The 18,910-nt window shown below is 38.5% G+C and overlaps 1 protein-coding gene across 1 annotated transcript; it reads right to left on the bottom strand.

Annotated features, from left to right (window-relative positions):
* Positions 1-2,472: 2,472 nt before the first annotated feature.
* On the bottom strand, positions 2,473-18,705 carry LYVE1 (lymphatic vessel endothelial hyaluronan receptor 1). The gene is made up of 7 exons (XM_059408311.1): positions 18,611-18,705; positions 18,148-18,276; positions 14,244-14,415; positions 13,998-14,137; positions 7,543-7,857; positions 4,403-4,481; positions 2,473-3,874 (listed from the first exon to the last, which is right to left on the bottom strand). The coding sequence occupies exons 2-7, from the start codon at positions 18,227-18,229 to the stop codon at positions 3,688-3,690; spliced, it is 975 nt and encodes a 324-aa protein (XP_059264294.1). The 5' UTR covers positions 18,230-18,276; positions 18,611-18,705; the 3' UTR covers positions 2,473-3,687.
* Positions 18,706-18,910: the final 205 nt, after the last annotated feature.

Here is an 18,910-nt window from a genome sequence, read left to right as displayed (position 1 = left end):
ATTAGGAAGAAGGAGACTTTTAGACCAGGCTGTACTTCTAGCTATCTATGACATTTAGCTTCATTTTTTTTTTTTAACTTTGTGAAGAATTTTGAGAAACTTATCTTTGACCCTTGTGAGACACATATTTTCTGGCCATATGAGCTGGACCAGGTAAGTCTTTGCTGAAGTTGGTGACTACATCAATGAAGGAACAGTTCTTTTTTTTTTTTTTTTTAAGATTTTTATTTATTTATTTGACAGACAGAGATCACAAGTAGGCAGAGAGGTAGGCAGAGAGAGAGGGGAAAGCAGGCTCCCCACAGAGCAGAGAGCCCGATGTGGGGCTTGATCCCAGGACCCGGGGATGTGGGGCTTGATCCCAGGACCCGGGGATCATGACCTGAGCCGAAGGCAGGCTTTAACCCACTGAGCCACCCAGGTGCCCCGAGTGAACAGTTCTTAAAGGTTTTTAGTGGTTCTCCCTTTTTCCTTGTTATTGCAAATGGATTTAAGAAAAATTCTCTGAAGTTGGGATGGGAGTCCTGAGTTATTTTTCTTACTTGTTTTTGGCATGTGACTGATTTCAAGCTTATGTACTGGAATAGCTGACATCGCTATATTGTCATTTACAGAAAAAGTGTTGTGGTATAGGGAAAGGAGTATGGGCTCTGTGGTCATTCTGACTTGGGATTAAATCCTACCTTTTGGTGCTTAAGTGGACCTGTGACCAAAGAAAAGTGATTTAACTCCTCTAAATCCATTTTCTAACTAATAAAAAAAATGACAGTAATAATTCTTCTCAGAGGAAACATAATGATTAAATAGGACAACATGTGAAAATGGCCATTATGGGGTGCCTGGGTGGCTCAGATGGTTGAGCATCTGCCTTCGGCTCGGTCATGATCCCAGGGTTCTGGGATCAAGCGCTGTGTCAGTCTCCCTGCTCAACAGGGAGTCTGTTTCTCCCTTTCCCTCTACAGTTCCTCCTGCTTGTGCTCCCTTACTCTGTCAAATAAGTAAATAAAATATTAAAAAAAAAAAAAAAAGAAAATGACTACCACTTAGTAGTTACTCAGTAAAAGTTTTTCCTCTCTTTCTTCCTCCCCACCCCCCCTTTTTTTTTTGAAGATTTTATTTTTTTATTTGACAGACAGAGATCACAAACAAGTAGGCAGAGAGAGAGGGGAAGCAGGCTCCCTGCTGAGCAGAGAGCCTGATGCGGGGCTAAGGCAGAGGCTTTAACCCACTGAGCCACCCAGGTGCCCCTCTTCCTTTCTTTCATAATAATGACAATTACATTTCATCAGTATGTTTGCAATAGGCACCTGGGCTATCTAGTGGATAGGTGAGGTTTTTTTCCTTCCCTCTTCCTCCTCCTGAGTAGGGCATATACCTGTCTAAATTAATAGTAGATGATAATATCCTGACATATAGTAGATGTCCACAAGATGGCATATCTAGTGTGGAAGATCTGATTATTTTTCAGCTAACATACATAGAAGGAAAGCCATTACTTAGGCTCTTTCTGCTTTTTTTCCTTCACTCCCTAAGAACTAGATGAGGCTGATAAAACTTAAGGAATGACAAACCAGAATTTCAGACTCACCGACCTCAGTGCCAGGAAGACTGAATGAGTGAAATGGGCTAGATGTGAAGAAAAAGGGAATATATTTGAGATCCACAGGGCACCTTTGGTTTGGAATGAAGATGCAATAGAGCATGGAAGACTGTGGTAAACTGAAGCAAGCAAAGCCCTCTTAAAGAGGACAGCCACTGCTTAGTCTGAGATAATTATCGCTGTGGGGGAATATGGGCTCTCTATCTCCAGATCTTCCCATTTTTTCAAGGGAACCAGGAATATAAATATGTGAAAACTCTTGACTTTTTAAAAAGATTTTATTTTTAAGTAATCTCTACACCCAATGGGGGGCTTGAACTCACAACCCCAAGATCAAGAGTCACATGCTCTATTGATTGAGCCAGGCAGGCACCCTTTGATTTTTCATTCTTGGCAACTAAGCCAAAATTTAAGATAATACTCTGTGGGCCAACAGCGAAAGGCTATGCCAGCAGTTCATGGCCTGTGAGCTGAAAGGGTCATGGGGCTAGCTAGCTGTGGTGTCACTGGTGAGGGGAAGATGATGTTAGTGGTCCAAAAGGGAAAACCAGAGAGAGGGAAAGAGAAGGCTAGAGAAATAGGACAAATAACAATCCTGCATCCTCAGCTCCCTGTGAACTCTGAAATGGATTGTAATGTAGGACCCAAATGCTAAGTAAAGGACTGTTTATGTGCATGTTACCTGACTGACTTAAAATAAGATCATAAGCAAGAATAGCCCCATATGGTGATATATGTCCTAAATGGTTTGTAAATGTTCATTTTTCAACAACGAATATTTGTTCGTTGTCCCTCTTTTGTTTTGCAAAAAACAGGTTACTTCAATTTTGTGTGAAACGTATAATGTATCTATGTAAATAAGAGAGCAAAGAAATTTTCTGAATACTTTTATTTTTTTGACACAAATATCTCTGTATCTCTTGGGATTTTTTTGCTGAAAAAGGAGAGCTGGTGATACATTTGTTAATGACATTTAAAAAAAATGTGCTTCAGTGTATAGAGGTAATAATGTACTTTTTAGGTGTTAATAATAAATTAAGGTTATAATGGCTGCCATGTTAGAGAAAATAATGAATAGATTAGTCTTAGTAAAATATTAGTTTTGCAGAAGATAAGCTAGGGGTATCAAAACTGAAAAAATTAGCTTCAGACATTTTACTGTATACAAGTTTTTGATAAATAACATTCAATTATAGAATGTAATACCTTACCCAGCACCTGACATATTCAATAAATGTTTGTCAAATTTTACTGCTTTTTAACACAGTAATTTTCCTCAGTAATTTCTCAGATAAAATTTGATAAAAGTAAAAAATTATAATAGATTTGTTTTGGTTCCTTATAAAAGTGTATGCTTCTAGAGAAAATAGCAGCAAGAAAAAGAAAAGTGTGTGTGTATTCTAAAAAGTGATTCCGATTCAGATTATTTAAAGATGACTACTTTGACCCTATCTGTAGTTTTAGTCCCTGCTGACAATACGCTGGCAACATCCTTGGCCTCATTCTTTTTTCTCTACTTATTTTGGCTTTACAGAGATCAGGTCTCAAGTCATGGGAATCTCCCTGGCCTTTAGCTGCTGAACTTTTCTTTCCTTCTTTTGTTCTTGCCTGGCTCAGAAGGGCATGCCAGATGATGTGCATTACGTTTCCAGAGTGAAGAAAGGATCTGGCCTGTGGAATCAATAGAGAAAGCCTTGGTCTAGGTGGTTTCTTGGTTTTCAACTCACCTATTCTCAGCCAACCAAGAAGCCTCTTTATAAATGTGTTCTGATTAGCTGTTTTAGCTCCCTGTGCTTTGCGAAGCTCCTTTCTCCCACAGAGATATTATTAGGCCATAGCCAGGCTAGAAAGGCTGTCGGAAGCTTTGGAGGTAGGAGGATAGGATCCAGAAAGGATTGCAGTAAGAAAAAGGGAATTTCATTTGGTGAACTCCATAGTCCAAAGGTAAGCCCTGAGTTGATTCCATTTAGGAACCAAGGGTGGACTTTCTTGTTTGGTTCTTCAGCCTTTTAAGTTTCCTCATCTGGGGCCAGGATATGTATCAGGAAAGAAATCAGCCTTGGTGTGTCCTCTCATTTCTTTCTCTTCTAAACTTCAGCTTCCAGGCATCGTACTGTAGTTTTGGGTGGACTCTTGGGCTCTTCTGGCTTTTTATCAGTTTTCTTTGATTCTTCGTTAGAGTTGCTATCATCAATCTTCTCCTCCTTTACTACTTTGGTTTCAATCATTTCCTTCTGCTGATTCTTGTTTGTAAAAGGAAAGTTCTTCACATACCTATACGCATAATTATAAAATTAAAGTGAGAGATTTATATGTAACACATATGGCAATAGATAACACTTTGTCATAGCCCGTATTAGCACAGCACACTGGATACCTTTATTTCAGAGAGATTCGAACACATGCACACTCAAATACATTAATGCATCCCCACTTTAGTGGATTCATTTACATGAGACAGTAAGTTTGCAGGCCATACTTGAGGCTGACCTCATAACCCTCCCACCAAGAACAAAGAATTGAGAATCAAAACAAAACCTATGTTTTTTCTCTAGATGTCAGTCTGTCCCTTTTATCTCTTGATTTTCAAAGGGGTTGCACTGACCTGTTTGTAAAGGCTGGGTGACATGCGTGAGCTGAAATAGTAGGAAAGATTGGGTGGTGGGAGGAAAGGTGAGATGAGGGAGAAAATTTACAATATAAGAAGACTATCATTTCTGTTTTGACCACAACAACCTTAGAAAAACACAAGATAGGGATGTGACATAGATTATAAGGCCAACAATGTGCCAATAAACCCACCTTTTGACGTAGCAAATTGCCAGACCAGCTGCAGCTGCAAAGAAGAGGAGTGCGAGCACTAGCAGAGCCGTGGGGACACCTGGAGGAAACAGACACATGGCCTATTGGGTCCTTCGCTTATGCATTGTTTTGTGTTGTTGTTGTTCTTTTTTTTTTTTTTTTTTTTTTTTTTTTTTTTTTTTTTTTTTTTTTTTTTTTTTTTTTAAGATTTTATTTTATTTATCAGGGGGGGGGGCAGAGAGCAAGCACAGGCAGACAGAATGGCAGGCAGAGGCAGAGGGAGAAGCAGACTCCCTGCTGAGCAAGGAGCCCGATGTGGGACTCGATCCCAGGACACTGGGATCATGACCTGAGCCGAAGGCAGCTGCTTAACCAACTGAGCCACCCAGGCGTCCCTTTTTTTTTTTTTTTTTTAATTTTTAAATTTTTTTATTTACATAAAATATATTATTTGTTTCAGGGGTACAGGTCCATGATTCATCAGTCTTACACAAGTTACAGTGCTCACCTTAGCACATACCCTCCCCAATGTCCATCATCTACCCACCCCATCCCTCCGCTCCAGCAACCCTCAGTTTGTTCCTGAGATTAAGGATCTCTTATGGTTTGCCTCTCTCTCTGCTTTCATTTTGTTTCATTTTTTCCCTCTTTTCCTCAATGATCCTCTGCCTTGTTTCTCAAATTCCACATAAAAATGAGATCATATAATTGTCTTTCTCTGATTGACCTATTCACTTAGCATAATACACTCTAGTTCCATTCATGTTGTTGCAAATGGCAAGATTTTACATTTTTGATGGCTGCCTAGTATTTCATTGTATATATATGCCACATCATCTTTATCCATTCATTTGTGGATGGACATCTAGGCTCTTTCCAAAGCTTGGCTACTGTGGACATTGCTGCTATAAACATTCGGGTGCATGTGCCCCTTCGGATCCCTACATTTGTATCTTTGTATCTCCTGAGTAAATACCCAGTAGTGCAATTGCTGAGTCATAGAGTAGCTCTATTTTCAACTTTTTGAGGAACCGCTACACTGTTTCCCAGAGTGGCCGCACCAGCTTGCATTCCCACCAACAGTGTAGGAGGGTTCCCCTCTCTCCACATCCTTGCCAACAACTGTCGTTTCCTGACTGGATAATTTTATCCATTCTGACTGGTGTTAGGTGATATCTCATTGTGGTTTTGATTTGTATTTCCCTGATATTGAGTGATATTGAGCACTTTTACATACGTCTGTTGGCCATTTCCATGTCTTCTTTGGAAAAATTTCTTTTCATGTCTTCTGCCCATTTTTTGATTGGATTATTTGTTCTTTGGATGTTGAATTTGTTAAGTACTTTGTAGATTTTGGACACTAGCCCTTTATCTGCTATGTCATTTGCAAATATCTTCTCCTATTCTGTCGGTTGTCTTTTGGTTTTGTTCTGGGTTTTTTTTGCTGTGCAAAAGCTTTATATCTTGATGAAGTTCCAATAGTTCATTTTTGCCCTTGCTTCCCTTGCCTTTGGTGATGTTTCTAGGAAGACATTGCTGCGGCTGAGGTCAAAGAGGTTGCTGCCTCTTCCTCAAGGATTTGAGGATTTTGATGGATTCCTGTCACACATTTAGGTCTTTCATCCATTTTGAGTCTATTTTTGTTTGTGGTATAAGGAAATGATCCAGTTTCATTCTTCTGCATGTGGTTGTCCAATTTTCCCAATACCATTTATTGAAGAGACTGTCTTTTTTCCATTGGACATTCTTTCCTGCTTTGTCAAAGATTAGTTGACCATAGAGTTGAGGGTCAATTTTTGGGCTTTCTGTTCTGTTTCATTGACCTATGTGTCTGTTTTTGTGCCAGTACCATACTGTCTTGATGATTACCACTTTGTAATAGAGCTTGAAGTCCAGGGTTATGATGCCACCAGCTTTGGTTTTGTTTTTCAACATTCCTCTGGCTATTCAGTGTCTTTTCTGGTTCTATACAAATTTTAGGATTACTTGTTCCATTTCTGTGAATAAAGTTGATGGTATTTTGATAGAGATTGCTCTAAATGTGTAGATTGCTCTAGGTAGCATAGACATTTTCACAATATCTGTTCTTCCAGTCCATAAGCATGGTATGTTTTTCCATTTCTTTGTGTTGCTCTTCTAATGATTCTTTATACAGATTCAGACAACAGATAGTGCAGGAGAAAATCCTTCTCTGTGACCACAAAGGGGCTACTTAGAATGTTGGGTCCACATTTGCTTCTTTGCTTCTTGCCTATAGAAATCCTTGGCCTTGCTTCTCATCCTCTCTATATTTTATAAATTGCAATATGACGGAGTCCATTTCCTCTCTGTGACCTTGAGATGATATGTTGGAGCTAATCAATTGTAAACCCTTCCTTTTAAATAAGACAAACTTTTAAATCATAGGCCTTTAAGGTATATATTTTTAAAAGAACTTTGATGTATTAATAGATAGTGATTTATTTTTAAAAGGCTTTGAGTTTTTAAAAGTGAAGCTATTTCATGCTATGCAGCCATCAAAAGAAATGAAATCTTGCCATTTGCAATGATGAGGATGGAAGGATATTAAGGATAGAGGGTATTATGCTGAGCGAAATAAGTCAATCAGAGAAAGATAATTATCATATGATCTCTCTGATATGAGGAATTGGAGAGGCAGGGTGAGGGGGTTGTGGAGGGTAGGGAAGGAAAAAGTGGAACAAGAAGGGATCAGGAGAGAGACAAACCATCAGAAACTCTTAATCTCAGGAAGCAAACTGAGGGTTGCTGGGGGGGATTAGGGGGGCTAGGGATAGGGTGGCTGGGTTATGGACACTGGGGAGGGTATGTGCTATGGTGAGTGGTGTGAAATGTGTAAGCCTGATGTTTCACAGACCTGTACCCCTGGGGCAAATAATACATTATATGTGAACCAAAAAAAGTGAAGCTATTTTATACTCATGATTTTCTGTTTAATCATTAATGTTTTTTAGAGCCCACAAGTTCTACGACTTTATGAAAATTGAGTTTGCGTTAAGGTCTTACTTGTATTTGGCAGGTCCTGAGTGCCTACTCTGGAGACAACATGGTTTTTATGTACTGTCTGTTATTCATAAACACACAAACACACACGATGCAATGCAAACATAGAAAGCTTTTACCTCCAAACCCAGTGGCCTCATTCTTGAATGCTGCTTTATTTTCGATATATGACTCAGTTTCTGTTGCTGTAGCTATGGTGCTAGTTTCCACAAAACCTTCTGTTACACAAATCAATTTTCTTTTCCGTTTAGTAGAAGTGGAAGCCCGAGCAGAAGTAGGAGCAAGAGTAGGTGTAGCAGAGTAAGGTACATCAGTAGCTGAAGCGGAGTATGCATTGTCACTGACAGTTTCTGTTGTGTATGTTGCCTCTTCACTATTGAATATGGGATCATTGGTGGTGATAATTTCTGGAAGGCATGAGTTAATCCAAATATCTGTTGGGGGAGGGAAAAATAAGGTAACAAGTAAGTATTAAAACAGTCTCCTAATTTTTATTCTTGACTCTAGTCTTAGTCCTCTCTAATCTTCCTCCAGTGCAGCCAGAATGATCTTACAGAAATACAGATCTAATCATATCATTTCCTTCCTTAAAATTCTTCAGTGACTGCCTCTATTACATGACCTATAACGCCCCCTGTGATCTGTCCCCTGCTGACATGGCTAGCCTCATCTGATCAGTGTGTCTTTCTTCCTACCTTCTCAGATTTTTTTCTGTTCTTTGATACTCTTTCTTTCATATCCAAGGCTTTGACCATGATGCTTTCTTTACCTGTAAGTCTTTTTGCCCCTTCTTTACTTAGCTCTTACTTATCCTTTAAGTCTAAGATTGAATGTCTCTTTATTAGGCAGATTTGATGATGAGATTGTGTCCCTAGGCATGTTTTTATATACCTCTTTCTACTTCCCTTGTCAAGGTTCGCATTGCACTGCTCTGTACTGGACTGATCTCATCAGGAAGCAGGAACCCTGCCTGTCTTAGTCATCATGGTATGCTTTCTGTGCCTAGCACAGAGTTCATGCTCAATCAATAATTAATGAATAAAGAAAGGATGGAGAAGCAACAGGATGGAAGGAGTAAATGACACCAAATATACACACATGACAATGTACACTTCAGGACAAAGATCTAAAAAAAAAAAAAAACAGATTTCTCTGCGCTCTTCAAAATAAAAAATTGTTTTAAGGAGGGGAGCAGAGGAGGGATATAGATTTGCTTTCCAATCTGTTGAATGTGATAGAGAGGAAACAACATTTTTTGAGCCTCATATCTGAGTTGATCATGACACTTCATTTAATGATTTTATTCAACTCTCATTTTATAGGAGGAGACTGAAATTTAGTGAAACTGAATAACTTGCCCAAATTCACATAGCTGGTAAATGACAGAGCCATGTAACATATTATAGTATGAGTATGCATCTATTTTAAATTCCTACTTATTTCTGGCAGTAGGTAACATCATCTGGACTGTTAGTTAAGAAGAAAAAGTTATTCCATTCATTTCTGAAAAATATAATAAATTACCAATCAAGGTCATGGATACTACTGATAAAACATTTTGACTGCACACATTCAGAATTTTGTAATTTTTTTTTTTTTACTTTGAAAACATCTGTATTCAAACACATATCATCCTTGACTTTTGCCTTGAACTTTTAGTTTCATTTCTTATTTTTGAGCACATGCTAAGTTTTTCCTTCAAAAAATGAAAATTTTTAATATCAGGGGAAAGAAATACTGGATACAATAGATCACATTGGGAACTGAAAGTACAGAGACATAGAGTAAAGTTTCAGTTTCCAAGAAAGACGTATTTTGATAAAGTTGAGAGGAAATCACTGGGGATTCACAGAGGAGATGATATGGAGGGTTAATATGTTTGTTCAACAAATATTTGTTGAGCCCCAACTATGTGCCAAACACTGTTCTAAGTGCTAAGGTCATGGTACAAAGAAGACAGAGTCCTTACTTTTAAGAGGCCTATATGCTAATGGAAGGATATATTACAAAAAAAAAAAAAAAAAAAAAAAAAAAGCCAGGATGCCTAGGTGGCTCAGTTAAGTGTCTAACTCTTGATTTCAGCTCAGGTCATGATCTCAGAGTTTTGAGATTGCTCCATGCCAGGCATGGAGCTTGCTTAGGATTCTCTCTCTCCCTTTCCTTCTGCACCATCCCTTGACCCTCTTCATCTCTCCTAAAAAGAAAAAAAAAGTCAGGAATTTTAGAGGGTGATAAATGTTAAGAAGAAATTAAAATAGGATAAAGATTAAACCAATAGGGGTGGGGAATATGAGATGGATACTTCGACTAGGATGATGAAAGTAGAGAGGTGATACTTAAGCTGAAACCTAAATGTTAAAAAGTAGTCCGTCATTGAAGATCTAGGGCAAAAGCATTCCAAGTAAAGAGAACAGGAAGTTCAAGAGTCCAAAGTTGAATGAACTCAGTGTGTTTGATGAATAAAAGACCACTATGACTGGAACACAGCAGTAGCTCCTCTAGTATGGAAGAGGGAATAGAACATTCCAGTCAAAGGAATAGCATGATGCAAGAATCCAGAAGTTTGAAAATGTAGTCATACCAAATAATGACAAGGAGTACAGTGTAGTTGGAGAGTAGGGTGTGTGTATGGTTGGGAGCATGAAAGACTGCAAGCAGGAGATGACTGGTAAGATAGGCTGGAGCCAGAGTTTTGAGATTCATAATTGCCATGTTAAAGCATTTGGAATGTATTTTGTAGGAGATGGAATTTTCAACTGGGTCCACCAATCTCCCAACTAATATATAGGAGTTCTCATACATGCTCACTTTTATGTGTAAAAGGCTTCATAATTTACATCATATTCTCAAGTAAGAAGTCACCCAAGGGCTGTGGAGCAGAGAAGTAATGTAATTATCAGTGGAGGCATGTGGAGGATGAAATGCAGTGGGGAGAGAGTACAGTCCAGGAACAAGAAAGGAGATTATTGCAATTGCAAAGAACTAGAGGAATCTAGAAGTACCTGGAATCCTAAAACTTAGATCTTAGAGATCTCCTAGGAAAGAGTGATTTTGAACTCTGGCTACACGTTGGAATCATCTGTGGAGCTTTTAAAAAACATTGATGCCCAGAACACCCAACCTGGGCCTGGTATGTTATTGATGTATAGTCATCATCATGGAAGGAGCTATGCGGAAGTAGTATGACTCAAGGTTTAAAGCCTGGCTCTTTCCCTTATTGACTATGACCGTAGCAAAATACATGCTAAGCATCAGTTATTTCTCCTGGGAAATATAAATGATACATTTGTGTCATTTCACTGAGGATTAATGAGATAATAAATGTGTGGGGCTTAGCATAATGTATGGGCATGATAGATAGGCTCTATCTAAGAATTTGTTTTCTTTGCCTCTCTGTTTATTAAATGTAGCCCAGAGAGCCACAGTGTGAGGGAGCAATAGCAGTCTGATCCTGTGATCCCTACTGGGTTGAGGGCACACCTAGAAGTGTTAGGACCTAGCTCTCCTTCCCCTCCAAACTATGAATATAATTTCTTTAAAATATGCCAAGTACTCTGACATTAAACACAGAGTGTGGTTGGACTCCAAGAGGAAAGATAGGAGTAAGGGGTATGGGAAGGCTTCTTGAAGAGGCTGGCATTTGAAAATTGAGTAGAGTAGCAGTTAGCTAAGTGGGGAGGAAGATAGGCATTGTGGCAGAGGAACAGCATGAAACAGATGGTGCATGCCGAACTGTCAAGGCACTTCGGTCTGGTCTCCCAAAGCTTACAAAGAGAGCAATTAAAAAAGACAATTAGGATAAGGTGTTCGGGTCAGGTTTAGGGTTATTTTAATCCTCAGACCTCACAAGATAGCTATAAAAAAAAGGTTACAAAAACAAAGAAACATAGGGTAAGTTTAGGAGTAGAGTTTGGATAAGGGTTAGGTTAACTCTGACCCTCACAAAGATGGCAAACAGAAGCAGGTGAGCCCAATTTATTTGGAAATGATAATATAACCACATAGATTTGTGAATTTTTCTAGTCACATTTGCACATAGTTGTTTGCTTGTTTTTGCACATAGTTTTTTCGACAATACGCTGTTAGAGGGCTATCTTCTGGGGATTGAAAGAAATGCAAAGAAATATCAAATTTCATTCAATAGGTTCATTATTCCTAATAATATTTGTTTTATAATTTTGAAACTATTATAGGACAAGAAAGTATATTACTGTTATTTATTAGGAACTAAGATCTTCTGTGTAAGAGAAAAAAGATGCAGGTGTAAAACAAACTAGGAAAAATTTGAATTGTTAAATTTGAGTTGGAAATATCAATACAAATTCATGATTTTAGATATATGTATGTATGTGTAAATATATGGATAGCTATTACTAAAATTACTGAGAAGCAATGAAAACTCCTTTGGTAATGTGAATTACTTGAATTCAGATCTTGGTTTCTACTTAACATTTTCCATTACAAATAACCTGGGCTTCTTGGAGAAATAAATGGCTGATTCCACCAGGGGCAGAGAAGTACAAAGTAAGTCTGGGACATGCTATTATTATGTTAGAAAGAAATTGCTCCAATACTAATGGAATAAAGGGCACAAAGGTCAACTGGGGGGCTCCTACTCATCAAATTTGAGACAATTTGAGCATCAGAAAGAATAGAAGGATAATAATTATAAAGTTGATAACATGTTGAACACACAAAATAAGTAAAATGTCATGTGTCCATAGTAGTATAAGGAGGAGGGAAGTGTGTGTGTGTGTGTGTGTGTGTGTGTGTGTGTGTGTCAGAAAGAGAGAGAGAGAGAGAGAGAGAGAGAAATTCTTCTTTATCAAAGAATGCTGGCTAACAAATGCAGAAGGAAGATTTAGAAAGTCACTATCTTGTGGTCCTACATATAATAACTGATTCCAGGAATAATTACCAATGGCTGCTTAAACTACTAGGTACAAGATGGTTGGGGTCAGAATATTTGCATGGTGCCAAAATATCACAGTGTAGATTACCTACTCATTGCAAGGGGGAAAAGCATATCTTTATGAGTTCATATAGAAAGGTCTAGCATCTTATTGAAATGATCAAAGTTAGCACATTAGTAATGGGACACACTGGTATTAAGTGACTTTTGTTGAGAAGTGATCTAAAGTACACAGTATCATCTATGAAGTCTTTTTAAAAAAATTATTATCAGTTAGCTACTATATAGTACATCATTACTTTTTGATGTAGTCTTTTTGCCAAAAATACTGAACAAGAGTTGAATCAAGCCTCCAGATCTAACTTCAATTATACAGGAAATATAGGGGATGGAAGTACAAGTTAAATGAAACCATGAGGAAACACTCAAATCCAAGTACTCTTCCTGTGACTCCATTTTGTGACGTCCAGAGGACTGGGTATCATATCATCACACTGACAGGTAGGAGGAAGGCAAGAAAGTTAAAACCCCAGGTCATTTGTCAGGCATGAGCTGGCTATGAGTGATACAGGCATGTGAACCACCAATTCCCCAGTCAGAAGTGGTGGGCAGAAGAGGCAGAGAAGAGGATAATGGTGAAGCAAATGTTGGAAGAAGCTTTATGTTCCAGTCTTGACCCTGCCACCAACTGAACCAGCCAGATCTCCAGTCTGAGCTATCATTTCATACATGAAATGAGGAAAGTGGACAAAGTATCTTTGGAGTCCCTTTCTAGATCAAAGCCTCCTGATTCAGAGAACCTGCTTGGACCCTTTGTTGCCTTTGTGCAACATAATTTTGCTAGTGCACATAAGATCTCTTGGATCTTAGAGTATGACTTTGGAATCTATCCTTGTATGTGACCACTTAGCTGTCTGATCTTTAGAAGGTCAGATTTATGAGTAGGTGTGAAGGGTAATAAATCAGCAGATGTTCTTATGATAAACTGAGAACAAGTATTTAGTGAAGGAAAATCTTTCTGAGATGTTCCTTAGGTAGAGCACTTGGGTTAAAATGGTTGTGGTTTCCAAGCAAGGTTAAAAGAACAACTGTGTGACCAAGAGCAAACCAATTCTATTTTCTAGCTTTAACTCCTTCCTTCATAAAATGATCTTAATCCTTGAAGATGTCAGGTGTACCATCTGAATTTCTTCTCTAAAAAAAAGAAGGTTAAAAGAAAGAGCATGGTTTGAGAGTTAGATCTCTGTTAAAATCTTCGTAGTAGTGAGAACTTAGACAGATGTACTTATGTCCTCTGAGCTTAATTTCCCCCTCTACAAAATGGGGGTCACAAAGTGTACTCTAGAGAAAGATTGTCAAGTTTCAGTGTGATAACTCAGTACATTGCTTTGTCTAGAGTGGGTATTTCCTTACCTTATAAGATGGAGGGGCGTGGGTAATGGAGCCTCCTGAAATACCCTCTCCCTATATTGCCATTTAGTAATACTTTCCCTAACTTTTTCCTCTGAGGGGCACATGGCCACCTCTAGGTTGGTCACCGAGGCATTCTTGGGAGTATTAAATGACCATCACCATGATTTCTTCAGTGCTGTCCAGGGTTACTCTTCTTAAGACGGATCATAGAGCTAGAGAAAACATTCAGAGGCTGTAGATTTGACTTACCAGATGAGTTGTAACAGTAGGCCAAAAACTTTTTGCTGACTGAATTTCTCCAAATCAGGACACCTGTCCCATTCTTCCCACACTTGGGGTTTGGCAGGATCCGAGGGATGACCAAGAACTTATCTGCAACCCATCCATAGCTATAAGAAAATACACATTATTTGAATGGATACATTTATTTCTATTGCTCAAGAACACAGTGCTCAAAGAGCTCCAGCAGTGTTTATGAATCTAGTTGTTTCTCACCTGCAAGTCTCAAAGCCAAACCTCCATGCTGCTTCAACCTGGTCTTTACTGGCCAAAGTTAGTCCCATCAGCCTACAGGCCTCCTGGGCTTCTGCAAAATTCAGCTGCTGGGCTGCCCTTTTGTTCACAAGGGTGACCCCCATAATTCTGCATGGCCCTGAGGTGGAAAGCTCTGCAAAGGAATCACAGAAACCTTTAATTTGCTGCTGTCCTTGTTCCCAGCCTTTAGGCTCTTCTTCCTAGTAGAGCATTATTGTCTTGATACAGCAATGAAGCCCTTGTGGCTGAGACTGAAGTTCAGAAATAATGGAACATAAGCCAGGCATTTCCCACAAGGTAAATACTTCTGGGTTAGCTGGGTGCTTGCTCTTGTCCAAGCTATACCTCTCATCAGATTGGAGTCTATCATGCCCCACTGCATAGTTGCCTTGTTCCTTATGTGGAGGCTTTGACTACCAGTTCCTGGGGTTAGTTTTAGGTGATGCAGTTGTGGCAAACCATTTTGGAGTCTATAAAAAAAAAAAAAGGTCTGAGACTTTGAGAAAGATAGAATTCGGGGCTCTGGTTAATAGAATAATTAACAATACTCCAAACCAATGTGGCTTGGGAATACCACTATTTCTGAGATGGGCTGAAAAATGTTGCACTTGGTATAACAGAATGTGAGCCTTCTCAGTTCCAGGTCTTCTCTGACCATTGGGGGGCAGGCTTACTCTGAAGTTCCTGGAGGAACTGGGCAGTAAACCTTGCATGGTGAGGAACCTAAATAAAGAAAGTTGAGTTTTAGAGTTAGACTTGTATTTAAATCTGGCCTATGTCAGAGCCTTGCTGACTCTGTGATCTTAGGCTAGTTACTTCATCTCTTTGAGCCTCAGTTTCCTTATTTATAAAATTGAGAAAGTAACTATCTATTTTATAGGGTAATGAGAGTTGAAAGAGTTCATTCAAATAAAAATGTTTAGCATAGTGCCTGCTGCATAGTAGATGCTCAGCAAATCATAAATACATCATTATATTCTCTTCAAAGCTTTTTGGTTTTAGTCAGCTTATGATTGATCTCCCTGGGGAAGCTGAAGCAGTTGAACAGATATGTTGTAAATATATTTTACTCAAAGTTAATGAATCCAAGAAATCTTTTGATCCCCTTTCTTGATTCTGGGATTTATAGACCTGTATAAAATTGCAAAGTTGTATCACATTCAGGTACATTATTCCTATCGGGCTTTATCCACAAGAGGCCGTAAGAGGACGTTACAATCTTCTAAGTTGTTGCTGTACACAGATCTGTGCATTGGTAGCCCAGTTAAATGATTTGACCACTTTCTAGGTTAGTATTTAAAATTTCTTCTTGCAAATGTTAAAGGAACATTTCTAAGTCTTCCACTGACCTTGCAATGCTCAGACCAGGAGGCTGGAAGAGGGGATATGTATACTATGTATAATAATTACAGATGGCTTTATTTGCTTCCAGACCTTGCTCTCACCAAAAGAGACACTAGAGTGCCAATACCCCATATTAGTGTTTGTGACAAAACAGCCACTTATGACTATGCACTAACACGAATACCTATACCAATACTGGTATTAATACTAATGCTAGTATTAATTCTAACATCTATCATCTGTTTATGTTGCTCTGTGCCAAACCCTGTGTCCTTTAATAGAAAGTGGAAGCTCAGGAAGATTAAGTAACTTTCCCAAGTCCAAGGATATACACCAAAGACATAGGACAGATTGGGAGCACAAACCCAATTATGACTGACCCTAAAACTGCAGTTCTTAACTAGGACACTATTCTGTTTCCTGCTGTATTATAGGGGAGATGAACACACACCCACACCCACACCTACACACTATACAACTAGAACTGGACTCTCCAAACACACATTTTCCCTAGAATTTGGCTTATTTAGTCCATGAGCTTTTTGAGTCATGCTCAAATCCCATGGCTGCAAAGAAGGTTTATTAATTACACTATCAAGTGGTCTTGCTACTTTTTCATCAAAACTTATTTTTACCTTAAAGTTATCATTTAGAGTAATGATAGACCTATTCTGGGCAATAGACCTAGCCTTGATTATTTTGTCTGTTATTAATTGGCTCTGGGACTTTGGGCAAGGTAGTGTTCTCATCTATAAAATGGAGATGGTCATATCTTCTTCAGGGAATTTTTGTCAGAATAGATACTTGTACCTAGCAGGGTCTCCATCATAGGTAGTCAACAAATAGTGGTCATTTTTATGCTTTCCTATTTCATTTAAAGACAAAAAGAAGGAGCTGGAATCCAAGAGCTACTCCACTAATCTCTTCCTTAAGATATAAAAAAAATATATATTTTATTTATTTGACAGAGAGATAGAGAGAGAGCACAAGTAGGCAGAGTGGCAGGCAGAGGGAGAGGGAGAAGCAGGCTCTCTGCTGAGCAGGGAGCCTAATGTGGGGCTTGATCCCGGAACTATGGAATCATGACCTGAGCCAAAGGCAACTGCTTAACTGACTGAGCCACCCAGGCACCCCTCCTTAAAATTTTATTTTTCCCTTAAAATTTTTTTAGGAAACAGCAGGCATAATAGAAATACCCTATGCTTAGGATCGGACAGGGCTGAATTCAAACCCAAGCTTTATTATTTACCATCTATATGGCATTAGGCAAGTCACTTGGCTTTACTTGAGCCTGTTTCTTCATCTATAAAAGTCTTCTTAGAAGATTAAGTGAAATTTTATATATTACATATATAAAAATTATATGTAATATAAAATAGTTTAATTTCCTTAGGAAATTTTTGCCATCATCAAAGATGGTCTAAAGAATGCGATGGTTTGGGGAGGGTATGTGCTATGGTGAGGGCTGTGAAATGTGTAAACCTGATGATTCACAGACCTGTACCCCTGGGGCAAGTAATACATTATAAGTTAATAAAAATAATTTAAAAAAAGAATGCAATGGAATCATTTCATAGAACAATTTTGAGTTCTACTTAAACTTAAAGTTTGAGTAATGGCAGCATTGTGGGAAAAAGTGAATAATATCTCCAGAGGAATTTCAAAGAGGACAAAACTAACTTGAAAATAACAGTTCTGGTATTTGAAAACAATCAATTATATAGCTGTAACCTCTCATAAAATTAAATACAGCAATAAATGAAGCAACTCAGGATATCTGATTCCAAAATATTTTATATCACAGAGCATCTTCCAGCATAGGAACACATGATTTTCCTTTTAAAGTGCTCAAATTTTCATTTACCTAGGGCTGTAATTGAGTGATTTGTGGTTACAATTTTTTTGCCTACATTGCACATGAGGTTACTGGTTGAGCATTTCAAAAGCCCAGAAACCACTTGAAGTCATTCCTTTGGTAGGGAGCTAATGACCAATTTTCAAACCTACATTTTCACAGGTTTTTTTTTTTTTTTCCAGTTAATTGGCTATTTATTTCATATTAAAAATATATATGCAGTATAGTAAAATTGTAATTAAAATAATTGTTCTGGGCAATTATTGCTGACACTTCCAAAAATATAAAATAGGTCAGTATTTAGCACAAGTTGGCCATTTTCCCCAAGCTTAAAATTTATTATAATCATGGTTTGTTTCTGCAGTGAAACACTTTTAAAAACAAATGATCTTTCCTCAATGTTTTGATTCAAGATATTCCCATTAAAAAAAGATTCCATAACCAAAAATGAAAGTTAAGATAACATAAAGGTAAATGTAAATCCTTTTGGTGAAGCCAACAATATGATGAAAACATTTCTGGCAGAGCAATCCTACCAACTAGATCTTCTGTTGACATTGAGGATAACCCCTACTCCCAGCATTCCACACTTAAGAATTTGGTAGGCTTAGGACAATTTGCAAGATCTTGCCTTGCCTCAGGTTGCAAATCTGGTAAGAAACGTACCTTCTATACGGAGAGATGTGACCAGGAGCCTTGTGGTCCAGATGGAGGCGAGAAGCAACACCAGGCTGAAGCATTTGGCCATTATGCCAACCCTTTCTGAGCCAGAGAAACACCCTGGATGGTTAGTGGCTGTAATGGAAGCAGACAATCACCAGTCTGGATGGAGACTTCTGGAAATATGTTGGAGCCCCACTGTTCCACTTCATAACTGAGACATCCGGATTTCCCTGCTTTCAAGCTTCTGACTTGGTCACTGGGGGAAATGAGTGACGTCCCTTAAATGCCCAGGCTGTACTTTGTGGATTGCTTTCTGGAAAATTTAGCTAATGCTGACTCAGAAAACAGACAAATGAGGAAGGCAGATAGCACAGCATGAACTGCTGGAGGTTTCCCCAATTCCCATATTCCCTGCCACCTCCCACTTCCCTCACCAACTCATTCTCACACAATTCATTGTTATTACCTGTGGAGCCTATTCATTTATGTACTCTTAGGAGTGTCCATCTCTAAAGGAGATTGAGCATGGGTTGTGTTTCCTTTCTTCCCACAGTCAGTGATTTTTTTTTTTTTCTCCTCCAGCTGCTTATCTTTGTGATCTGGGGAGGAATGATGCCAAGGCTCATGAAAGCAAATGCCCATTTAAATACTGAGTGCAGGGTGTTTATGCCTCCCTTTTCTTTTATGCACTTGAAATTTCTACACCACTCTCACTGATTCTTTCTTCAAAAAATAAGACATACAGTTCATATTTAGAAAACACAGC

This window comes from Mustela nigripes, chromosome 1, assembly GCF_022355385.1.
Source record: "Mustela nigripes isolate SB6536 chromosome 1, MUSNIG.SB6536, whole genome shotgun sequence".
Taxonomy (NCBI): Eukaryota; Metazoa; Chordata; class Mammalia; order Carnivora; family Mustelidae; genus Mustela; species Mustela nigripes.
This window is presented reverse-complemented; position numbering and strand designations above follow the sequence as displayed.